This window comes from Sorex fumeus, unplaced genomic scaffold (genome assembly GCF_029834395.1).
Source record: "Sorex fumeus unplaced genomic scaffold, SorFum_2.1 ptg000125l, whole genome shotgun sequence".
Classification (NCBI taxonomy): Eukaryota; Metazoa; Chordata; class Mammalia; order Eulipotyphla; family Soricidae; genus Sorex; species Sorex fumeus.
The window spans coordinates 1,897,940-1,922,449 of record NW_026606182.1 but is presented as its reverse complement, the minus strand read 5'-3'; the positions used below and the strand labels follow the sequence as shown (position 1 = coordinate 1,922,449).

Here is a 24,510-nt window from a genome sequence, read left to right as displayed (position 1 = left end):
GGTTCAGGAAGGCCCCCGGAGCCCAGGGAGCGGCGGGTGGCGGGCGCGCGGGGCCCGGGGACGGGCGCGGCGAGGGTGGGCGGCGCGCGCTCCCCCCTCCGGGCCGCGGCGCGTTGGTGCGGGCCGGTCCGGGAGGTGCAGGTTCGGGGTTTGAACCCGGCCGCTCGGGCAGCGGGCCGGGGCGAGCGCCAGGGGCGGCGGCCGGGGCGGGTGAGTGCGCCCGGGTCGGGGCGGAGGACAGGTGACCCGGGAGGGTCGCCCGGAGTTGGACCCGCCACCTGCGAACTCCGCGGGGGAGGGGGGAGGCGGTGCCCGGGAACGCTGGACTTTCTCTGGGGCAAAGGGCGCCGAATCCTCGCTGGACTTGGGCATTCTTGGAAGCAGAAGGGTGGCAACAGAGGTGTGCGCGGGGGGGGGGGGGTGTCCAGGGAACCTGCGCCCCCTGAACCTCTTCCTCTGCCCTCCCGGTGCGATGCCCAAGGGGCCATCCCCGCCTGCAGCTGGGCAACTCTTAGCCGCTCTTGCCCGCCCGGATCTTGAGCGCCAGCATTGTATATTCCCGGGTCAGGTTCCGCCGGCTTCTGGGCCGACGACCCCCTCACGGGCGCCCTAAAAAAACCTCTAGCCTCGTCCCTTGGGAGCCGAGTCCCCCCACCCCGTGGGCGGGGCCGTGGGCGGGGTGCCGGGCGGGGTCAGCGCTGCCAGTGAAATCTACATGCCGGCGGTGCCCTCTGCAAGCTGAGCGCTGCTGACGCGGGGCTGGGTCGGTCTAGAACTCCCCGAACCCCCGCCCTTCCCGGCCCGAGCCCGGGGTCAGGGTCCCTCCCCTCTCCCAGGCCCCGCCCCACCCGGTAAGTTACCCTCACGCCCGTCTCCTGGTTCCCAACAGCCCGGGACGACACCAGCGGCGGAACCATGGTGCAGCAGGTGCTCTACCGCGCGCTGGTCTCCACCAAGTGGCTGGCCGAGTCGGTGCGGGCCGGCAAGGTGGGCCCGAGCCTGCGGGTGCTGGACGCCTCCTGGTACTCGCCGGGCACCCGCCAGGCCCGCCAGGAGTACCTGGAGCGCCACATCCCCGGCGCCTCCTTCTTTGACATCGAGGTGTGCCGGGACACGGCGTCGCCCTACGAGATGATGCTGCCCAGCGAGGAGGGCTTCGCCACCTACGTGGGCCGCCTGGGCATCGGCAACGACACGCACGTGGTGGTGTACGACGGCGACGAGCTGGGCAGCTTCTACGCCCCGCGCGTCTGGTGGATGTTCCGCGTGTTCGGCCACCGCACCGTGTCCGTGCTCAACGGCGGCTTCCGGAACTGGCTCAAGGAGGGCCACCCGGTCACCTCGGAGCCCACGCGCCCGGAGCCCGCCACCTTCAAGGCCACGCTGGACCGGTCCCTCTTCAAGACCTACGAGCAGGTGCTGGAGAATCTCAAGTCGCGAAGGTTCCAGCTGGTGGATTCGAGGTCCCAGGGGCGGTACCTGGGCACCGAGCCGGAACCCGATGCCGTTGGTAGGTGACGCAGTGAGGGGGAGGCGGTGGGGAGCTGAGCCCCCTGGAAGGATGGGGAGGAAAGGTCTGTGCGGTGCTCCCAATCACATCACTGCATCCCTATGGGATGTTGGCAGCAAAGGTGGCTGGTGGCATGGACCTGCCCCAGCCACGCCCCTCTAACGCCCATGCTGTGCCTCTCTCCCGAAGAGACCCTGTTTCTTAGCATCTCCCTAGGTCCCCCCAACTCCCGAGGACCCCTGAGCTTTTCCGTCTGATCGGCAGCAGCCAGGCCTGTCTGGAGATCCCCACCAGCAGCTGCTGCCTCGTTCATCCGTCTCCTCTGACCCAGCTAAAGGCCCTCATGTTAGAGGAACGGACTCCCACGCCAGGATGATGTTAGGGTCCTTGCTCAGTTAAATGGCAGGGCACTCCTTAAACTAGCGGGCTCGGAGCTGGAGCGATAGCACAGTGGGGGAGGGCGTTTGCCTTGCACGTGGCCAACCCGAGTTCGATTCCCAGCATCCCATATGGTCCCCTGAGCACCGCCAGGAGTAATTCCTGAGTGCAGAGCCAGGAGGAACCACTGTGCATTGCCCAGTGTGACCCAAAGCTAAAACAAACAAACAAAAAAGACCCTAGCGGGCTCGGAGGCAGGTGCTTTCCTCCTGCCTGGGAGGAGTCCACTACTCCGGGTGGAGTTGTCTGAGTGTCTCTCATCCGCCAAGGGGAGGCCTGCAGGGTCCGTGTGGCTGGAGCCAGGAGGAATCCTAGGAGAGGTAGAGCCCTAACACATCCTAAAGAGGTGCAGAGGTGTCCCGAACTCCCCTGTCTGGACACCTGTCGGCTAGTACCTCAATGCTCTCCTCGCCTCTGGGGGCCTGGGCTGGCCTCTTCCCAGAGGGGGTGAAAGTATTTCTTCCTCCTGCACCTGGGCCTCCGAAAAGAAAACTATGTGGAAACTAGGACACTTTGTTTTGTTTTGCTTTTTGGTTCTGGGGACACACAGTGTGGTTTCGGGGCTGGCTCCTGGCTCTGCATTCGGCGATCCCTCTCGAACAGGTTCGGGGAACCTATTGGGGCTCCAGGAATCAAACCCAGATTGGCCGCGTGCAAGGCAAGCACCCTCCCCGCTGTACTTCCGCTCCAGCCCCTGCAATACTGTTTGAACTAGAGGGCCAGTTCTTTAAGAACTCCTGGGATAGAGGGGCTGGAGCGATAGCACAGCAGGGAGGGCATTTGCCTTGCACGCGGCCGATCCGGGTTCGATTCCCGGCATCCCATATGGTCCCCCCCGAACACTGCCAGGAGTGATTCCTAAGTGCAGAGCCAGGAGTAACCCTTGTGCATCGCTGGGTGTGACCCAAAAAGCGAAAAAAAGAACTCCTGGAATACGGGGGGGGGGGGGGGGGGGGGCTGGAATACGGGGGGGAGGGGGCAAAGAAAGGACCAGGCCGGGCGTCTCCTGGTAACACGTTGGGCTGTTCCTGGCCATTTCAGGCCCTGCGTGTTTCTTGCCTAGTTTGCTCTCCAAGGCTGGGGGATAAAAGGTGGATTCAGGCTTTGTTTGTCTGCTTGCAGAGAAGCTGGCCCAGAACTCGGTGCCGGCCCTGGCTTCGGTTCAAGGCGCCTCTCTTTGGGACTTAGTCTCCGAAGGAATAGCTGGTTCTCACTCCCGCTTGTTTACCCTGTGGCGTACAGAGGACGCAGCACACATTGCCACCGCCAGATCTGCCTTTTCCCTCGTCCCCATTTCCAAGACCCGGATGCCGAGGCTCCACTCAGCCTGGCTGACCTGGCTTATCGTTGCCCGAGAAGCCTCCAGAAGCTGGGGGGTTCGCAAGTCCCTCCCCGCCCGCTCCAGGGCCCGGTTCCGGATCCCTGCTGGGAGGGCAGGAGGCCAGGAGCCAGCCGCTGACTTGGCCAGATCCCCAGTTCAAGGCAAAGGGCGCGGGGGCCGCACCCACCAGCTTGAGTTGGAGTTCAGGTCCAGAGCCTGGAGGGTGTTTGGGGAACCGCACGCAGTGGACTGTGCAGGCCTCCCAGGAGGCCCCCACCCCCACCCCCCCAGGGACGCCAGGGCCTACCGGGCTCTGCCAGGATCTGCAATGTTGGGGCTGGGATAGGCATCCTGCTGACCTCAGTACCTTAGGCTGCAGCTTCTCCGCTGGGGTGCTGCTTGTCAGGGGTGCTGAGTGGGACCCGGAGACCTGAATCCTTTCTCTCTCTTTTTTTTTTTTTTTTTTGAGGGGAGGCCGACCCAGCGCTGCTCAGGGCTTCCTTGTGGCTCTGTGATCAGGGATCACTCCTGATGGAGCTGGGGGACCATGTGGGGTGCTGGGGGTCAAAGCCAGGCTTGCTCTGTGCCAGGCAGGAGCACTGGATTATGTGCCCAACCCCCTTTCTCCGTAAGGCAGGGAACCTGACCAGCTGAGCTTAGTCTGGGTCTGGGGGAAGCCAGGGAGTGAAGTGGGGAGTGGGTGGGGGGTGGAGGCAGTCTCTTATATATATTTTGCAACTCAGGGGGGATTAAACTGGGGTCAGCTGTGTGGAAGGCCAGTCCCTTAGGCCCTGGGCTCTCTCTCCTGCCCTGCAGACCCCTTTAGGAACCCTACAGCAGCCGGGCCAGGGGCGCTGTGAGAGGGTCTCACTTTGCGGGTGGTGAAGCGAGAGAAGATTTCTTCGAGACGACCCGGGGGTCAAGCCCGGCCTGGTAGGCAGGCACTGAGGTGGTGCTGGGGGCAAGGGTCACAGATCATGCCAGTCCATGGGGTCGGGGTTCCCAGAGGGTGTGTGGCCCACGTGCCTCCCAGGGCCAGAGCTGGGTGCGTCCCCCTGGAACTGAGTGTGCTGTATTTCTTTGGAATCGTTGGGAGCAAACCCCAAAAGATTTTCTTTTTTTTTTTTTTAATCACGGGGGCCTTTTTTGGCTACACCCGACGATGCTCAGAAATTACTCTTGGATTTGTACTCAGGAATTGCTCCTGGCAGTGCTTGGGGGACTGTATGGGATGCTGGGGGATCGAACCCTGGTCGGCCACATGCAAGGCAAACACCCTCCCCACTGTGCTATCGCTCTGGCCCCAGCCCAAAAGATTTGTTTGGAAAGAAAAACACGAATTTCTTTTTATTTATTTTTTGCTTTTTGGGTTACACCCGGCAATGCACAGGGCTTACTCTTGGCTCATGCACTCAGGAATTACTCCTGACGGTTCTCAGGGGACCCTATGGGATGCTGGGAATCGAACCCGGGTCAGCCGGGTGCAAGGCAAACGCCCTTCCCACTGTGCTATCGCGCTCTGACCCCACCCAGAAGATTTGTTTGGAAAGAAAAACATGGATTTTTTTTCTTTTTGGGTCACACCCGGCGATGCACAGGGGTTCCTCCTGGCTCGTGCACTCAGAAATTACCCCTGGCAGTGCTCAAGGGACCATATGGGATGCTGGGAATCGAACCCGGGTTGGCCGCAGCCCTCCCCTCTGTGCTATCGCTCCAGCCCCAAACACGGATATCTTTGAGCCCCACCCCTGCCAGTGGCCCCCCTGATGGGGCTCGGGGGACCATCTGGGGTGCTGGGGGTCGAACCTGGGTCTGCCTCACGCAAGGCAAGCGCCCCACTGGCTGTAGTATCTCTCGGGCCCTGACGATGTGATTTTAATTTGCGAGGCTTTCTGTCCCTGCCGCCGCCCCTCCCTCCTTAACACTGTCCTTTCTGCCGCCTGTCCTGTCCAGGGCTGGACTCGGGCCACATCCGGGGGGCCCTCAACATGCCCTTCACTGAGTTCATGACGGCGGACGGCTTCGAGAAGAGCCCGGAGGAGCTGCGGGCCATGTTCCAGGCCAAGCAGGTGGACCTGGCCCAGCCGCTCATCGCCACGTGCCGCAAGGGTGTCACCGCCTGCCACATCGCCCTGGCTGCCTACCTGTGTGGCAAACCCGACGTGGCCGTGTACGACGGTTCCTGGGGCGAGTGGTTCCGCCGGGCGCCCCCCGAGACCAGGGTGTCTCAGGCCAAGGCCGCCTGAGTGCTGGGTCCCCCCTCCCTCTCGTCCGGGTTGGACCCCTGTAGCCTCCCAGTATCGCTGTGCAAAGCCCTGAACCCCCCTCCACCCCCCCACCCCATGCCCCCCAGAGCCCCAGAATAAATGCCTTTTTGTCAGTAGCGGTGCATGATTGCCTCTGTCTCAGTCCGAGTTCCTGCCTGGCCTCGTCTTTCCCTCTCCTGATTCCTAAGACCCCCCCGGAGGGCCCCCTCTCGGAAGGAGCACTGTTGTCCCATGCCTGCGCCGTGCCTGGGATGCAGGGTGCTGAGACACGGGCCTGGCCACGCTCTCTGGGCCCGGCCAAGAGGAGGAGGGGTCCCATAGACGCAGCTTCCCTGCCCCTCCCCTGGCTCTGAGCTTTTGCTCAAGAATTTGGCCAAAGTCGCTCCTCTCCTGAACAGCAGACCCAGAAGCTGGGGCCTGGGAGTTTCATCCCAATGCTCCCGGGCTCTTCCGAAGACCCCCCAAGTCTGGCCGACAAGCAGGTTTGAGCTGACGCTCGCTGTAGAAGGTGCTTGGCTGGGATCATCCTCCAGCCTTTGACACCTTTGGGGTCAAGGGCGAAGAGATCAGACTTGGGGGCTGGAGCAATAGCACAGCGGGGAGGGCATTTGTCTTGCACGCGACCGACCTGGGTTTGATTCCCGGCATCCCATAGGGTCCCCCCGAGCACCGCCAGGAATAATTCCTGAGTGCAGAGGCAGGAGGAACCCCTGAGCATCGCCGGGTGTGACCAAAAAAAAGCAAAAAAAAAAAAAAAAAAAGAGATTGGGGCGTCCCACGCCGCTCTAAGTCTTCTCCCAGGCCTGTGCTCCAGGGTCCCTCCACGGGCCCCCTGGGGCCGCTCACCCCACCCCACCCTCACCCCAACCCACACTTCAGCTCTTCTTCGCTCCTCACCTACGTTTCTGCTCATACACCTGAATGGACTTTTTTTTTTTTTTTTTGCTTTTTGGGTCACACCTGGTGACGCTCAGGGGTTCCTCCTGGCTCTGCACTCAGGAATCACTCCTGGCAGTGCTGGGGGAATCATATGGGATGCTGGGACTCGAACCCGGGTTGGCCGCGTGCAAGGCAAATGCCCTACCCACTGTGCTATCTCTTTGCTCCAGCCCCCTGAATGGACCTTTTGCTCTGGTTTTTTGGGCCCCAGTGCTTGGGGGCTGACTCCTGGCTGGGCACTCAGGGATCACTCCTGGCGGGGCTCGGGGGACCCTATGGGGTGTGAGGAATCGAGCCCTGGTCAGTGGTATGCAAGGCCAAAATGCCCTGCCTCCCTCTGTCCTGTCTCTCAGGCCCACTTCTGGACCTACAGTGCTCAAGTCCCCTCTGAAAGGCCCAACTCCAACGCACCCCTCCCTCAACTGACTCCCCGGAACCTGGGCTTCACCTTCCATGTGTGCAATAAAGCCTTCTCCTGGGGCCGGAGGGAGAGTACAGCGGGCAGGGCGCTTGCCTTGCACGCTGCCAACCCAGGTTTGACCCTGGCACCGCACATGGTCCCTGAACCCTGCCAGGAGTGATCCCTGAGCACCACCGGGTCAGGCCCCAAACAAACAAAACAAGCTAACAAACCATCTCCTTGTTCCCAGCCGTCCCCAGAACTTCCGGTCTCTGTGCTCTGCTGCTGGCAGCTCAGAGGGCATTTCCGGTGAGGACAGAGAGACGACAGTGCCCCCCTCCCCTCCCCTGCCCTGGCTTGCCCCGCTCGGAGACCCTCTGAGGTCACAGAGGGCAGGTTCCGTAGTTGCCCTGGTGACCCCAGTGAGCATCCCTGCTCCGTCTCAGGCCGCTGGCAGCAGTGGCCGCTGCCCCTGGGCTTCAGCTCACGCCTGATGCTCTGAAAGAGAGTGGAGAGGTAGAGGGGGTCTCCGAGGCCGGGTGGGGGTTGGGGGGGTCGCAGCCGGGCCCGGTCTCCATCCCTCTCTTCCCGCAGGCTGTGTGAGCACCCGGGCCTCCTTCCACGCCGGCCGGGACGACGCCTCTCGGCCTCTTTCCTTCCAGGTCGGACACTGGCCGAGCATCACTCGACTTTACTGTCACCCGGGTGTGTGGGTGGGGGGCGGGGGCGGTGGGCGCGAGTGCCACGGGCAGGCGGAAGGGGGGGTGAGGATGGGGAGAGTGAGGGGAGGAGCAGAAAGCTCCCTGGAGGAAACGGGGTGGGGGGAGCTGGGTTTCAGCCTCCCCAGAAGGAGGCCCAATTTCTGCCCCGAGCCTCAGTTTCCCAGTGTGCGAGAGGGGGCGAGTTCATCCTGCCTCCTCTGAACAAGATTTTCGCGGCATCGTCGTGAAGTCGGATGAACCCGCTAGATTAATATTGGGTGGCTTTGGCGCGCTCTCTCAGCCTTGATGAAGGACCCCAAAACTCACTGGTGTGCTTTGGACCCCAGAGATATCACAGTGGGGGATGGTGCTTGCCTTGCATAGGGCTCATCTGTTGCCATTTCCCAGCATACGGCATACGGGAGCGATCCCTGAGTGCGGAGCCGAGAGCACTGCCGGATGTGTGACTTGAAAACCGAACAAAATCCAAAACCAAACCAAAACAAAAAACACCCTGTACTTAAGAAAAACACAGGGGCTGGAGCAATAGCACAGCGGGGAGGGCGTTTGCCTTGCACGCGGCCAACACAGGCTCGATTCCCAGCTTCCCATATGGTCCCCTGAGCACTGCTAGGAGTGATTCCTGAGTGCAGAGCCAGGAGTAACCCCTGAGCATCGCCGGGTGTGACCCAAAAAGCAAAAACAAAACAAAACAAAACAAAGCCATAAAAAAAAAAGGCAGATGGACTAATTTCAAAGATGCCTTTGTGCAAAGTTAGCTCAGAGATGTCCCCAGTCTTGGCTACACTGTGTCTCTGCGTCCAGCATTGCCGCGCTCCCAGATAAGCTTGTTCGGGGGAGTCTGTGGTCCTGCAAACACCCAGCGCTGTCTCACACACGCCCAGAGACCCAAGCTGGTCACAGCCAGGGTCTGTGATGGGGGCTGGGGGCCACCATGGAGAGCTGGGACCCACACTGGCCGATGCGATGCGCAGGTTAGCCCCACAGGAAATAGCTAATAAACGGATCCTAGCGCAAGACTAAAAAAAAAATGGCGATAAAAGAAGAAAATGAGAGAGAGAAATGGCCTTCTCTGCCCCTGGAGGGAGAGGGCACGTGTACAGGCTGCTGGGGCATTTGAAGGGGCCAGCGGTGCCCCTCGCCGTCCACTCAAAAGCCGGTTTGGACAATCAGGCGGCTTGTTGCCAATCACTGCCTGCCACCTCCTCCGTGCTGGCCACGGGGGTTACTTCCCCTGAGCTTTCAGGATCTTTTAGTGAAATGGACAAGATCATCTTTGTGGGGAGAGGATGACAGTCCCCAGGATGGGGGGACTCAGGGGAGATGTACCCCATAACTAACTCGGACTCACAGAGGGGGCCAAAGTATGAAAAGAATTAATGATGAAGGAGGTGGAGAGCCCCGATGCCCTGGAGCTGCTTGGGGTGTGTGTGGGGTGATGGGCGTTTTCCAGAGCAGACAGGGGTGCAGGGAAAGGGACTGGCCGCAGCCTGGGGAGCCCCTGGTCAGGCTGTGCCGATGGCCAGGCTCCCCGTTCTGCGACCCAGCACCCCCTGCCCCCTGTGTCTTCTGAGACACAGACTGTGTTTTCCTCTCCACAGGACCTCTTGGACCTGAGTGAGGTGCCCAGAGCGCGCGTCCATGGAGTTGGGGCGTCAGGCAGGTAGGATGGCCCTGAGCAGGGTCCCACCCTGAGGCTCTGTAGGGGAGGGGATAGGGAATCCCAGGGTGCAGGGGGATAGCCTCATGCCCCCCCCCCCAGCCCTCTTCTGTCGGAGCGGGGATCACCTCTGGCCTGTAGACAGAGAACGTCACAATGGACACTGCCTACCCCCTTCCCTCTGCCAGGTTGGGGTTCCCCACCCCATGACAGTCTGGTCTCTGGGGGCCCAGAGGGGCTGCAGTGACCCTCACGTGCAGGGGTGAGGCGGGCGGGGGCGGAGGGGAGGATGGGATTTTGGCACACCTGGGTCCTGAGTGAGCCAGGAGTGGGGAAAAGAATGTTCCAGGCCAAGGCATGGTCTGGGCAAAGGTCGAGAAGGGTGAGGCTGTGGTTTTGGAGGCCAGGAATGGAATTCTGTTTAGCTTGAGAACTGGAGGGGGTGGTTGAGGCGTGGGGGGGCGGGGGCGTGGGGGGGAGGCCGGCCCCGCTGAGGACAAAGGCAGGCATTCAGGCCAGGAGCGACCTTGAGGCCAACTGGGGGCAGGGGCCCAAGAGCCGTAGGACAGTGGTGGACATTGGCGGTGCGTGGGGTGTGGGAGCTGGAACCAGGCCCCTGTGGGCAGTTTCCTCCCTAATCTGAGTGGCCCGGGGGCCTCCTTGTCAATCAAATTCGAGCCTCCTGGACTCTCCTCTTGCTTGGGGTCAAGCCCAGGAAGGACCTGGGAATCTGCATTTCTGCTGGCGGCCCAGCCCGGAGGCCTCTGACGCCTGGTCCTTCTCTGCCACAGCTGCGGGGGGGGGGGGGGAGGTGGAGAGGTGCCAGGGCCTCAGCGGGAGGGGGCAGGCAGGGTGGGCACTGCCGTGGGGGTCTCTGCGTTCATTCACTCAGTCACTCACTCACTCACTCACTCCCCGAGGACCAGGCACTGCACGGACCCCCAGTCATTGTTGCTCAATCACGTTGGTTTCACGTATTAGCTCAGAGCCAGGCAGGGGGCAGTGGGGGGGGGGGGCGGACCCCGCACATGGGTGGGCTGACGAGAACCTTCCGGCGCAGGGCTGAGCTTTCCTGGGCAGGTGATGGTTGTCTTCTTCGGGCTGATTCGCCTGCCCTGGGGTGCTCCAGGCCTGGCCGCCTGGTTTCGGGATGGGAACAGAGCCAAGAGGGCCGAAGGTTCTGGGAGGGTCACCTGGGGAAGGAGGTTTTCCTTCCGCCTTTTGTGTAGCCAACAAAGATGCTGGATGGGAAATGTCATCACTGTCCGGGCTGTGGGGTGTGTGTGTGTGTGTGGTATGTGTGTGTGTGTGGTGTGTGTGTGTGCTGTGGGTGGTGTGTGTGGGGTGTATATGTGTAGAGTGTGTGCATGTGTATGTGTTTTGTGTGGTGTTGTGTGGTTTGTGTAGGTGTGTGGTATGGTATGTATGTGTGGGATGTGTGTGGTGTGTGTGGTGTGTGTGTGGTTTATGTGGGTGTGTGGTGTGTATGGGGGTATATATGTGTAGAGAACGTGTGTGTGGTTTGTTTGTGGGTGTTATGTGGTTTGTGTGGTTTGTTTGTGGGTGTTATGTGGTTTGTGTGGTTTATATGTGGGCATTGTGTCGTTTGTGTGTGGGTGTGTGTGGCATGTGTGTGTGGTGTGTGGGGGGTGTATTTGTGTAGTGTGTTTATGGGGTGTGTGTGGTGTGTGTGTGTGATGTGTGTGAGGGTTTGTGTTGGGGGCTGTGAGTCAGGGGAAGGGCCTGCATCAGGGAGTTTCATCCTTCCCTGGAGCACGGCAGAGGCGTTAAGACTTGGGAGAAAGGGAGGTGGGGGCCTGGGATTCCCGGGAGCTGGACCAGGCAAAGATGGGCCTCAGGAAGCCGTGGAGGGCGGAGGGAGCGAGGGGGAGCATCACACACAAGCAGCAGGAGACCCCCAGTCTGGACCCCTGAGAATGGGGGGGCGTGGGGGAGGGTCTGGGTGGGGAGCAGGGATGTCTGGGTCCTACACTTGGATTTTCCAGCCCCCTTGGCCGCGCCCCACCCTGGCCCCTGGGTCCCCTCGTTTGGGGTTCAGGGTCAGAGGGCGCTAACCTAGAGCGGCAGACCCCGGCTCAAGGTCACTCATCCATCCTCAAGGTCAGATGAGGCCAGGCTGGACGGCAAAATCAGAACCATCGAGGGGTGTCCTGCGCCAGGGAGTCCCACCCCCGTGGTTTTCCCCTTTGTTTTTTGGGCCACACCTGGTGGTGCTCAGGGGTGACTCCTGACTCTGGATTTGGGGATCACTCCTGGCAGGGCTCGAGGGCCATGTGGGGTGCTGGGGATCGAGTCCGATGAGGGCCAGGCTGTACTGCCACTCTGGCCCCCTGGGGCTCTGGGCCCGTCCTTCCTGTCCATTCTCCCCCGGCCGCTGCCCACCTGTCTTTTTCCGACCGTCCTCCCTCCCTCCCTGCCCCTCTGCTCTGTGACAGGCACGACCACTCTGACCAGGCCCTGTCGGGGCGGCAAGGAAGGCCGGCAGGATGTGGAGGCCTGGGGCAGGACCTGCAGCCCCTTGGACGCCTCCAAGCTCAAGTCCCCGGCCCCCAGCTCCTTCCTGTGTGGGCCGGGCAGCGGCCGAGACAGCCCCGTGGGGCAGACGCCCCCGGATCAGGTCTCATTCCCGCCCTCGAGGGCCTCCACCTGCCTCAACCCTGGCTCGGACCCGCAGCCGGAGGCCCTGAAGAAGGGGGACCACAGACCCTCTTCCACGGAGAGCCACCCCGGCTCCCGTGAGGGGGCTCAGACGTGTGGGGGTCTGGCGGAGGAACCCGGCAGCCCACCCGTCAGCCAGAGGCCCAGTGTCATTCCTGAAAACATTCGCCATAAGTTTGGGAGCAGCATAGTGGACCAGATGGTATCGGAGAAGCAGGTGAGTGATCTGGGCTCAGGGTTGAAGAGCTGAGGGGCATTGTGTGTGAGGACTTTAAATGATGCCCCCCCCCAAACACCTATGAATCTGCTCTTGAGTACTCCTGGGGTGCTTCCAACTTTCCTGAAGTGATAGCATTGCTTGTGGTGTTTATTGAGCACTTACTAGGTCACATCGCATCGTTGTGGTTTTATTGACCACTTACTATGTTACATAACAGGAAACAACTTTTCTTTCAATATTCACTTCCAAATTTTTTTGTTTTGAGTCACACCTGGGAGTGTGGCTACTCCTGGTTTTGTACTATGGGGTCACTTCCAGTGGTGCTCAGGGGTATACATGGTGCTGGGGATTGAAATTGGAACTCCACCATGCAAATTCTGTGCTCTTGTTGAGTTTTCCCTCTGATGATCTCATAAGGACTCATCTGCAGGGCTGGAGAGACAGCACAATGAGCTGGCCTTGCACGTGACCGACCTGGGCTCGATCCCCAGCTCCACATACTGTCCCCTGAGCCCCACCAGGACAGGAGTGATCCCTGAGCACAGAGCCAGGAGTCAGCCTTGAGCACTGCTGGAATGACCCAAACACCAAGTAAACAAAACCCAGCCCATCTGCCAAGTCAGGGGACAGGCCGAGAGAGGAAGAGAGACCTATCTCACATTTGCAGCTTTGGGGGCACACCCGGATTTTCTAGCTTCTAGGCGTGGCTTCAACCACTCTGGCCTCAGTTTCTCCATTTATATGCAAGGAGAGAGTTGGCCCTGGCAAAATCAAAGGAGTCTCCCGGAGCCGGTCCGGGCTGTGGGGGTCCCCACCACTATGAGAACCCGCGAATCCCTGTCCTGAGGGTCTAATTAAAAACATGGTGAGACGCGGGGCCTCATGGGATGGGGGTGGAGCTGGCCCTTTCCTCCCCACCCCAACGAGACCCCGAGTCACCGCCCACGAATGGTCTCTCTGGCTCCTGATCAAGCTGCTTAACGGCCATGATCCCAGAGACTCAGGAACAAATCTCGGAACCCAGCAGGTTTTGGCAAGAAATCCCTCCAGATTTGCTTGTTAAAATTTCGGAATTTCAAAATCGTGTGGCCACTACTGCAGCCACGCGACATCATATGTTATTCATAACCAGCAATAGAAAACAAATTGTCTACTGTAGCCTTCTCGGCAGATCTGAGTGTTGGGGTAAAATCCCAAATAATAATGGTGGGTGTGGCATTGAAATGCTGAATGTAATCAAAGTATAGAGAGAGTAATTTGGAAATCATCTGCCCCACAGGTAGGGGGAGGGTGTGGGATGGGGGTAGACTGGGGATTTTGGTGGTGGAGAATGGGCACTGCTGAAGGTACGGGTGTTTCATTGTATGACCGAGACTTAAACCCGAAAGCTTTGTAACTGCTGTCATGGTGATTCAATAAATAAAATTATAAAAAATGGAAAAAAAAAAAGTAAGGTGGAGTTCATGCACAATTCAATCAGCCTAATCAATGACTGAATAAATAGCAGTACTCCTAGATAAAAAGATAATAAAAAAAAATAACATCGTGAGAGAGGCATGAATCACAGGACCGAGGGGAGGGTGCTGGCCTTGCACGCGGATGACCCGGGTTTGACCCACTGAGCACAGAGCCCGGAGGAAGCCCTGAGCACTGCTGGGTGTGACCCCACCCTCCAACAAAACAAACCAAGGCAGCAGGAACTGGCCTGTTTTATTCTTTTGGCTTTTGAGCTGCACCTGGCAACGCTCAGGGCTTACTCCTGGCTCTGGCGTCTCTCCAAGCGGTGCTCGAAGGGTGTTACAGGGATCTAACCCGGGTTGGCCGCGGGCAAGGCAAACGCCCTCCGCTCTGTGCTGTCTCTCCTGCCTGGGCACATGTTGCTTTGGAAAGACCTTTCCTGACGGGTTTGGACAGCGGCTGCCAGTACTCACAGGGGGGCACGTCCCCGGGCTTGGTGGGAGTCACCAGGGCAGGGCCGGGGGGACTTTCAGAGGAGACAGCAGCGCCTGACCCTGCTCCTCTGCCTCTGTTTCCCCCTCCCAGGCTCAAAAGGCCCTCAGCGATGCCCTGGAGGGGCAGAAGAACGCTAACTCGCGGCTTGGCAGGCCCCAGGGCTCGGTGCCAGGGTCCCCCAGCTACGCAGACTACTACGACTTGGGTTACCACTCTCGGTCAAACCTGTTTCAAGGTGGGGCCCAGGGCAGGGGAGATTGAGGGCCGGGGATGCTCACTTCGCTCCCGTGGGCTGCCTCTGTGGGGTCCCGGTTGAGGGTGTGATGTCCTGGCTGGTCTGTGCTCTCTGTACAGACCGTCGCCCCAGTGGGCACAGCCGCCGGGCCCAGGCATTGGTCAGGGCGGGCACTTCCGTCCTGCTGGGACTGGGGATCAACTCAGACATGTCCTGGGTGCAGCCTTAAGTGGGGTCCTTGGCCTCCGTGGTCAGCAAGTCTGTGGTCGGTGGGGAAGATTTTCCCCCACAATCCTGCTTGCCAACGGGTCTCTGGGAAGTGTGCGTGGAGGCACTCTTCTGGACACCAAGTCTATGCCCAAGGGCGTCTCTCTCTCTTTCCACTGCCTAGTGGTGCACCTTCTGGGAAGGGGGACAGAGATGGGCATTCAGGGTGCCCTGCCCATCTGCTGTCGTCAGTCTGTCTTGGGACACTCTGTGACGCCCAGCTCACAGAGAGATGGGACAGCATGAGCCCCCTGGTAGGATGTGCTGAGTCCAAATTCATCCTTTCCTTCTGCCCCCCAGACCCCATGGCCTTCAACCATCACTGACACCCCAATGCCCCCCTGGCCAGCTGTGAACCAAAAAGATTTCTGGGCTGGGGGTTCCCGGTCAGCAAGTTGGGGCTTCTCTCTGCCCACTCCTTCCTCCCGTGGCACCTCATGCCCAAGGCAAGGTTTTGCCCCTCCCCTCCCGCCCAGGGTGGACCATCTCCAGATGCCACCCCGGGCCTCGTCCCCCTGGTCCCCAGACCTTACCCCAGGAACTGCATCACTGTTGGTGTGAAAGTGGATTTTGCTGATGCTGTGGGTTCTTTTTGTTTGTTTGTTTTTGCTTTTTGGGTCATACTCGGTGAAGCTCAGGGGTTCCTCCTGGCTTTGCACTCAGGAATCACTCTTGGCGGTGCTCGGGAGACCCTATGGGATGCTGGGGATTGAAGTCGGGTTGGCCGCATGCAAGGCAAATGCCCCACCTGATGTGCTATCGCTCTGACGCCTAGGCTGTGGGTTCTTGAGAGTTGAGCGAAAGGTTTGCACACAGAGTTGGAGTCTGTTACCCAGTTTGGAGAGGGCTTGGCTTCTGGGTGTGACGACGCCCGCTTGTCTCGCTCTGGTCCCGGATGCCTCTCGTGTAGGATGATGGTCCTGTCCCCTGGCTGTTCTCTCCTTAGTGTGGAATATGTCCAGCTGTCACCCATGGCTCGTGGCTTGGGTCTGTTGCCCTGTGACCTGTACCTGGGCGTCACTCAGACTGTCCCCGGTTGTCCCCTGTCCTCCCAGTTTCCCTTCATCCCTGCCCGTGGTCTGAGCATGGCTGAGATCTCTGAGTCTGTACCTTGTCACTGTCCGGGCATGTGAGCCCTGCCTGGTTCCGCCATCTGCCTTGGCGTAGGTGAAGAGGGCAGAGAATGGGGAACGCGGCAAGGTGCAGGGAGGAAGGAGGAGAGAGAGAGAGAGAGAGAGAGAGAGAGAGAGAGAGAGAGAGAGAGAGAGAGAGAGAGAGAAGAGAGGAGAGTCAGAGAGAGGAGAGAGAAGACGAGAGAGAGTACAAAAGAGTGAGCGTGAAAGTTTTCTCCTCCTTTCCTCCTTCTCTGTCTATTCCTCCTCTTCCTCCTCTTCCTCCTCCTTCGCCTTCTCTCTTCTTCTCCTCTCCCTCCTCCTCCTCCTCTTCTTTCTCTTCCTCCTCTTTCCTCCTCCCTCCCCATCCTCCTCCTCTTCATCTTCTGGTCTCCCCTCTCACCTACAGCTCTGTGGGGTTAACCTCCTGCAGGCTGGGAGGGAGACAGACATCTGAGCCTGGGCTGAGGGTGGGTGGGCTGGTCACCCAGCACCGGCTCCTGAGCAAAGGGTTGGGGTTTCCTGGTGACCTGGCAACCGGACGCTCTTTTAGCCTGGGCAGCAGGGTCCTGACCTTGGGGACAGTGGCAAAGGCTGCACCCTCCTGCTCAGGCTGGGAAGGTTGGGGAGGGGCTCAGGGTGGGATGGGGGTGAGGTTGAGGGAACCACGGGAACAGACCGTCCTGGGAGACTTAGGGGGAGGGAAGCCCCGGGTGGGGTGGGGTGGGCCAGTGGAGGACAGCAGGGCGTTGTTAGGTTAAGGAGAGAGAATTATCCTGAATGTAGATGTGGGGGCTTGGGGACAGGAACGAGGGGGGGGGCAGGGAGGAGGTGGCTAGAGGCGTTTGGCAGGCAGGCATGCTGCGAGGTGGGACTGATGACCACTACGAAGGCCAGCGCTGTGATGCCCAGGTAGTCGCCTGGCCTAAGGGGGTATTGGGTGTTTGTGCAACGCTGAAAAAACAGGCCAGCCACTGGATCAGGGGCGTGTGCATGGGGCGTGGAGGCTGACCTGCAAACTGGCAGGAGAGGACTGTTTTGAGAGGGAGGGAAGGTTCCAGAAGGGAGGAGGGGTGGGGGAAGAAATCCTACTCCGTGCTGAGTCAGAGGGATAATCTCTTAAAGAGTCTCCCAAAACACTTGGTTTGCTTTTCACATTGAAGTTGCTAATCTACCGGGCGTGGATTTCTGGTTTCGCGTGAATCAGATTCCCTTTTAATTCCTCCTTTACAGGGATCACTATCTTTTTTTTTTTAATTCTATATTTGTATCTTAAGACGTTTTCTTTTTAAAAATTTCTATAGTTTTTATTTTTTATTTTTCAGGGAAAAAAACCTTTATTTTTATTTTTTGATTTTTAATATTTTATTTTATAAAGTAGCTCACAATATTTGATTACATTTAATATTCGAACACCAATCCCACCACCATGACACCTTCCCACCAACATATTTCGGATGTTTCCATCCTGAACCCCAACCCCTGACCTGAAGCAGAACCGAAATAATTTTGTATTGTTATGAAAAATCGCTGAAAATGCTACAAAAATAGTTCCCTTAGGGGAAAGAGTGTAAAGATTGTTGTATTTCACTCAGATGCCATTAAGCCCTTCTATAAGAGATCAGTAACATGTTGTTAAAGGTGGAGACTTGTGCGCTTATATAGATCACTGTATCACTGTATCAATGTCATCCCGTTGTTCATTGATTTACTCGAGTGGGTGCCAGTAACGTCTCCATTTGTCCCAGTCCTGAGATTTTAGCAGCCTCTCCTTATGCATCCTTCCCAACATATATATATATATATATACATATATATGTACATATATATACATATCTGTAAAAAATTATTTCCCTCTAAGATTGGTTGCCTTCTATTTTAAACCCCATCAAAAGTGGTGCAGTACTCTTGGAGTATAGGTGGTGTGAGGTCAGAGTTGTGTTGTGGCCACAAATGTGGTCACGTGGTCCGGGAATAGGTTCACTCGTGGGTGAGGCTCGGCCCGAGTGTGTGGAGAGTGGCCGTGAGCATGGCAGTGGTTGAGTTCTGGAGGTTTTTGGCTGCTGGAACTGGGTCCCTTGGGGTGGGGAGGGGTCTCACCTGCCCCCCTCCAGGGTGCCCCGAATGAAACAGCCTGGCAATGCGTCCAGCGGCATGGTGATGGCATGTCGGATTGCTATCTCTTATTGAAGCTCACTCCCCACCCAGGGCCAGCTGAGGTCCTAGGGGTCTGACCGGATCCACACGTCTGAATTACACTCTTAATCACCAGGAGCTTAGAAGTACCTGATGTTAGCTGGGCACACTCTCTCCTCACCACTGAAGGCTCTGACTCTTTCAAGTCTTTTCTTCTTTCGTGTACTAAATTTTAGTCCATTCCCATGAAAAACCCAGCCTTTGGATGGAATTTTGATTAGGATTTTAATTGGAATTTGCCTTGAGTTGCGCACTCAGTTTAAGGAGCTTGTCAGCTTTCCAGCAATAAGCTTTAGAACCCACGAAAGTGGGATGCAGCTCCCTGAATTTAATTTTTATGCAGCCCTATTGGGCTGGAGCAATAGCATAGCCGTACGGCGTTTGCCTTGTGCGCAGCCAGCCCGGCCGAGCCGGGTTCGATTCCTCCGCCCCTCTCAGAGAGCCCAGCAAGCTACCGACAATATCTCGCCCGCACGGCAGAGCCTGGCAAGCTACCCGTGATGTACTTGAGATGCCAAAAACAGTAACAAGTCTCATGATGGGGACGTTACTGGGCCCGCTCAAGCAAATCGATGAACAAGGGGACGACAGTGACAGTGACAGCAGCCCTATTAACATAAATCATCTCTCGAAGGCCGGGGAGAGAGAGAACACTTGCCTTGTGTGTGGCCTGGCCAAAAAAATGCGAATCTCTGGCACCAAATATGGTCCCCTGAGCACTTCCAGCGGTCACTACTGAGCACAGTGCCAGGAGTAGCACCTGAGAGCTTCCAACTGTGTCCCCAAACCAAAGTCAATCAATTTTCCCTGTACTATATGACGATAACAGTTTGTAACTTTTACATGGAGGTTGCATGGGTTTCAGTTCTATTTCTGGAGGACTTAGAGTTTTGGGTGGTATTTTTTTTTCTGTTTATTGTAAGCAGTATTTATTTAAAAATTACTTTAAGAGGGCTGGAGCAATAGTACAGCGAGGAGGGAGTTTGCCTTGCACGAGGCCGACCCAGGTTCGATCCCTGGAATCCCATAGGGTCCCCTGAGCACCGCCAGGAGTAATTCCTGAGTGCAGAGCCAGGAGGAACCCCTGAACATCGCTGGGTGTGACCCAAAAAGAAAAAAAAGAAAGCATTAAGCTTATTTATTTATTTTTATTAAAGTGCTGTGATTTATAGTTGAGTTTTAGACATACAAGAAAGAGAGCAGCACTGATGCCACTACCGGTGTCAACCAACTTCCCTCCACCAATGTTCGATTCCCAGCATCCCCTATGGTCCCCTGAGCACTGCTGGGAGTGATTCCTGAGTGCAGAGCCAGGAGTAATCCCTGAGCATTGCTGGGTGTGACCCAAAAAGCAAAAAAAAAAAAAAAAAGCATAAACAAATATAACAAATATCAAAAACTTAAAAAAAAGTTTTTACCAACCTGGGGACTCTTTCAAGGGGGGCAAGTTTTATTTATTTATTTATTTTGCTTTTTGGGTCACACCTGGCGATGCACAGGGGTTACTCCTGGCTCTGCACTCAGGAAGTATCCCTGGCAGTGCTCAAGGGACCTTATGAGATGCTGGGAATCGAACCCGGGTTGGCCCTACTCAGTGTGCTATCGCTCCAGCCCCCTAGGGGAGCAAGTTTTAGAACCAGCATCTCACCCGAGATTCCTGCAGATGCTTTCTCCTCTCTGAGTCCGTTCTCCTTTTTGTCTCCCAACCCTAGAGAGGGCCCAGTTTGCTTCTGGTTATACCAGAAAACTCTCCCCACATTCTGGCTGGGAATGTAGCTCCGTGGCTGCCAGAACTTCCTTTTTTTTTTTTTTTGCTGCTTTTTGGGTCACACCTGGCGATGCACAGGAGTTACTCCTGGCTCTGCACTCAGGAGTTAGTCCTGGTGGTGCTCAGGGGACCATATGGGATGCTGGGAATCGAACCCTGGTTGGCCGCGTGCAAGGCAAACGCCCTCCCCGCTGTGCTATCTCTCCAGCCCCTGCCAGAACTTCTCTTGAGTGAGTGAGGACCTGCGTTCGATTCTCGGCGTTGCACAAACCAAAGCTTCTAAAAGACACTTCCGCGTGAACCTGCTTCTTTTTTGTGTCAAGGATGCTTTCGCTATTTGTTTTGATTCTCCTTCCCTTCTCTTGCCTTTTCTGTTCTGGCTGTCATGTCTGGGGGTTGATCTCCCGGGAGAAGTTCGTCCACAGTCAGGTGTGGGGCTTGCACGTGCGTGAGGTACCAAAGAGCACACGCTTTTGCGTGACGAGGTGATGGGGCACGCTGTCTAGAGATGCTGAGATTGCAATGGAGGACGCAGAGTGGTACCAGGAACTGGGGTGGGAGTGGGGTGTGCACACAAGGCCACCGAGCTCCTGTTTTAAGAATGTTTCAAAGGGCCAGAACGATAGCACAGTGGGTGAAGTATTTGCCTTGCACAAGGCCGGCCCGGGTTAGATTCCCAGCAATCCCATAGGGTCCCCTGAGCACCGCCAGGAATAATTCCTGAGTGTCGAGCCAGGGGGAACCCCTGAGCATCACTGGATGAGACCCAAAAAGCACTGTAGCACTGTCCTCCCGTTGTTCATCGATTTGCTTGAGCGGGCCCAGTAACTTCTCCATTGTGAGACTTCTGTTGCTGTGTTTGGCATATTGAATATGTCACGGGGAGCTTGCCAGGCTTTGCCGTGTGGGCGAGATACTCTCGGTAGCTTGCCCGGCTCTCCGAGAGGGGTGGAAGAATTGAACCCGCTTGGCGGGGCCAGCTGGGCACAAGGCAAACGCCTTACCACTGTGCTACTGCTCCAGCCCAACCCAAAAAGCAAAAAATAAAGATAAAAATAAATTAAAAATAATGCTTCAAATATGGGGGCAGAGTGATAGTATAGCAGGAAGGGTGTTTGCCTTACATGTGACCAACGTGGGTTTGATCCCTGGCATCCCACCTGGTCCCCTAAACCTGCTGAGAGTGATCCTTGAGCACACAGAGTCAGGAGTAAGCCCTGAGCTCTGCTGGGTGTGACCCCAAAACAACAAAAACAACAAAAGCTTCAAAAAATATGCATCTTAGCACAGCGGGTAGGGCGTTTCCCTTGCACGCAGTCAACCCAGGTTCGATTCCCAGCATCCCATATGGTCCCCTGAGCACTGCCAGGGCTGATTCCTGAGTGCAGGGCCAGAAGTAACCCCTGTGCGTCGCCAGGTGTGATCCAAAAAGCCAAAAAAAAAATAGATGCGGAAATGCAGATTTCTCATAGTCTAATCATCCCTTTTTAGTTCATGGCCTTAGTTCATTCCTTTTCATTCTCATCATCAAAATATTGGGGGTTATTCTAACGGTGGCCTTTTTTGGTGATTTTGATGTCCACTGCGTTTTCTAGGTTGCTCTCTCCCTCCCCGGCTTATGTGTTTGGGATTTCTGGGTACTTCCTTCGTTTCTGGCCACTGTTTGTCTTTAATCCTGGTGTGGTGTGAGTTTTTACCTGTGACATTTCTCGCTGCACAATGCACTGATCCAAAAGTTTAGCAGTTACTTAAGCTCTTCAGAAACAATGGATCTTCAACGTTTTCACCTTGATTCTCCCAGACCCATCTCAGCTTACATGTTATTGTTTAACAGAACTCTAGTTCTGTGTAAACAGAATTCTAGTTCTGTGCAAATAAGTTGTTTAAACAGTGGATTCTGGGCCTATAGTGTGTCTAAGATTTAAGTTCACAGGCTCCGTGATCTTGGAGAAATGACTTCGCTTTTTTTTGTGTGTGTTTCTGTGACTCCACCCATCAGATGAGGCTCATACTCACCCCTGCTTCTGATGGAGGTGACCAGAAAGTTCTGGAAGCTCTGATAACCCCTCAATTCGTGGCCTATCTTCACAAACTTATTACCTTTCTTCATTATCATCATCATCATCTTCACTATCCTCATCTTCACAACCACACTTCTCCTCCTCCCTCCTCCTCCTCTTCCTCCTCCTCCTCCTCCTCCTCCTCATTTCATACCATAAACTAGACATTGATCTTTTTTTTTTCTTTTTGGGTCACACCTGGCGATGCTTAGGGGTTGCTCCTGGCTCTGCACTCAGGAATTACTCCTGGTGGTGCTCATGGGACCATATGGGATGCTGGGAATCAAACCCGTGTTGGCCGCCTGCAAGGCAAATGCCCTACCCGCTGTGCTATCACTCCAGCCCCTGTCCCAGTTCTTTCAAAGCAAACCCCAAACCTCTTACTGTCCCATGAACTGAACTTTTCATGGTGATATGCTTCGTTTTTGAAATCCTATGTGTCTCTGAAATTACGGTTAGCTCTGGGAAATTTCTCTCTCTCTCTCTTTCTCTCTCTCTCTCTCTCTCTCTCTCTCTCTCTCTCGGCTTTTTGGGTCACACTTGGTGATGCTCAGGGCTTACTCCTGGCTCTGCACTCAGGAGTTACTTCTGACAATGCTCAGGGGATCAAACCTGGGTTGGTCACATGTCAGGCAAACGCCCTCTCCGTTGTTGCACTGCTCTGCTGCTTTGGGCCCACCGGGCAGTTGTTTCATCATTGCTGATACTCTAATGTGACGGTTTCAAGCACGACCTCTGTTTCGTATTCTGGAATGTTTGGATCTTTGCTGTCTTGTGGGATTTGGTCCACTGATGTCCTCTGTCTCTGGGAGGTGTGTGTATGTGTGTGTGTGTGTGTGTGTGTGTGTGTACTTGACACAAAGAGGTCAATTTCCTGAAACAAGATCATTGATGAGAACACGCCAGGTGCTCCCGACTGTGTAAGGTCATTCCCTTCCCCTGAAAAGCCAAGACAGGAGCTTTGAGAGGCTCCGAGCTTGTCTGAGGCCAAACTGCCTATACACATTGCTGCTGGGGTCTGAGTACAGGACTGCCCTCCTGGGCCCTCCTCCCCTCTCCCCTGCCCTCCTGAGCCCTCCTTCCCACTACCCTGCCCTCCTGGGCCCTTCTCCCCTCTCCTTTACCCTCCTGGGCCCTCCTCCCCTCTCCCCTGCCCTCCTGGGCCCTCCTCCCCTCTCCCATGCCCTCCTGAGCCCTCCTCCCCACTACCCTGCCCTCCTGGGCTCTCCTCCCCTCTCCCCTGTCCTCCTGGGCCCTCCTCCAAACTCCCCTTCCCTCCTGGGCTCTCCTCCCCTTTCCCCTGTCCTCCTGGGTCCTCCTCCCCACTTCTCTTACCTCCTGGGCCCTCCTCCCCTCTCCCCTTCCCTTCTGGATACTTCTCCCCACTCCCCTGCCCTCCTGAAAGCTCCTGTCCTCTCCCCTGTCCTCATGGGCCCTCCTCCCCACTCCCCTGCCCTCCTGTGCCCTCCCCCCCTCCCCTGCCCTCCTGGGTCGTTCTCCCCACTCCCCTGCCCTCCTGGGACCTCCTCCCTTCTCCCCTGTCCTCCTGGGCCCTCCTCCCTACTCCTCTTACCTCCTGGGCCCTCCTCCCCTCTCCCCTGCCCTCCTGAGCCCTCCTCCCTTCTCCCCTGCCCTCCTGAGCCCTCCTCCCCTCTTCCCTGGCCCCTCGGGCCCTCCTCCCCTCTCTGCTGCCCCCCTACCCCCTAGTCCATCATCCACAGGGGAAGTGCACACAGGGATAACCCCTGGAGTGCCTCTTCTCTGTTGACTTGGGGTACTGGGACTTTCTTCTTGGGGTTCCACAGGGGCCACGCAGGAGGCGATGAGTCTCATGAAAGCCTCCTACACCCCAGAGGTGATCGAGAGATCGGTGAGAGACATCGAGCACTGGCACGGCAGGAAGACAGACGACCTGGGTAGGTGGGGCGCGAGGAGCGCCCATGGGCAGGGTGGACACCACCCCCCCAGGCCCCAGGAGGAACCAGAAGGGCACCCGGGACCCCCGGGTGGTCTGAGACGAGGGTGGATGCACGCAGGGGAGGGGGGTTGCCGAGACCCTCTGGTGATGGGGGCTGAGTCGCTCCCCGCCCTCTGCAGGACGCTGGCACCAGAAAAACCTCATGGACATGAACCTGCAGAAAGCGCTGGACGAGAAGCATGAAGAGAAAGGCAGGAGGAGCCTCAAGAGCTAGACACGGGGGGCGGGGGGGGGGGACGCCCGGCCGGCAGGGAACGCGCCAATAAAGGCCCAACCCAGGACTTCCCTGCTGTGTGGACGCCGCCCCTGCCACTCTCAGCCTGGACCCCTGAGCTGGGAGTCGGGGGTCACATGTCCAGTTTCCACTGGCTAGCCCCACCCCGCGGTTCTCACTATAAACGCAACACACACACACACACACACACACACACACACACAGAGTGATCACCACCGGAGCACGTGCAACCAAATGTCAAGGTTTATTACGTCCCATTCTCTGGGACACACATCACGGGGCTTCAGGCGGGGGGTCGGGTGCATATATTAGGGGGGACCCGGAGCAACTGCTCTGCCCGGGCTCCCCGACGAAAACGAAGCCGAGGAAAATTTCGACTCTCTGAGCCCCCATTGGCAGGAGGAGATGTTTGTCCCCTTGGAACTTTGCAAAATTGAAAGTGGGAGCCTTGGTCCAGGGAGGAAGTGGGAGGGCGATGAGGGGCTCTGTGGGACCCCAGGGGATGTGTGTGTGTGTGTAGGGGGGAATTCTGGTCAGCCAATGGGACAAA

General features: G+C 57.3%; 2 protein-coding genes across 2 annotated transcripts; both read left to right on the top strand.

Moving 5' to 3' along the window:
• Positions 1-117: 117 nt before the first annotated feature.
• On the top strand, positions 118-5,617 carry TST (thiosulfate sulfurtransferase). The gene is made up of 3 exons (XM_056137501.1): positions 118-210; positions 890-1,510; positions 5,223-5,617. The coding sequence occupies exons 2-3, from the start codon at positions 916-918 to the stop codon at positions 5,513-5,515; spliced, it is 888 nt and encodes a 295-aa protein (XP_055993476.1). The 5' UTR covers positions 118-210; positions 890-915; the 3' UTR covers positions 5,516-5,617.
• A 3,362-nt stretch (positions 5,618-8,979) lies between these two features.
• Positions 8,980-23,939, top strand: CIMIP4 (ciliary microtubule inner protein 4). The gene is made up of 6 exons (XM_056137465.1): positions 8,980-9,021; positions 9,199-9,260; positions 11,733-12,153; positions 14,200-14,344; positions 23,553-23,663; positions 23,845-23,939. Exons 1-6 carry the CDS (start codon positions 8,980-8,982, stop codon positions 23,937-23,939), a joined length of 876 nt encoding a protein of 291 aa, XP_055993440.1.
• Positions 23,940-24,510: the final 571 nt, after the last annotated feature.

Excerpts from the sequence above, each read along its gene's own strand:
- TST (XM_056137501.1), top strand. The coding sequence starts at position 916 with ATGGTGCAGCAGGTGCTCTACCGCGCGCTGGTCTCCACCAAGTGGCTG. Across the intron at positions 1,511-5,222 it reads GCCGGAACCCGATGCCGTTG|GGCTGGACTCGGGCCACATC; the intron begins GTAGGTGACGCA and ends TGTCCTGTCCAG.
- CIMIP4 (XM_056137465.1), top strand. The coding sequence starts at position 8,980 with ATGAAGGAGGTGGAGAGCCCCGATGCCCTGGAGCTGCTTGGG. Across the intron at positions 9,261-11,732 it reads GGAGTTGGGGCGTCAGGCAG|GCCCTGTCGGGGCGGCAAGG; the intron begins GTAGGATGGCCC and ends CACTCTGACCAG. Across the intron at positions 14,345-23,552 it reads TCGGTCAAACCTGTTTCAAG|GGGCCACGCAGGAGGCGATG; the intron begins GTGGGGCCCAGG and ends GGGGTTCCACAG.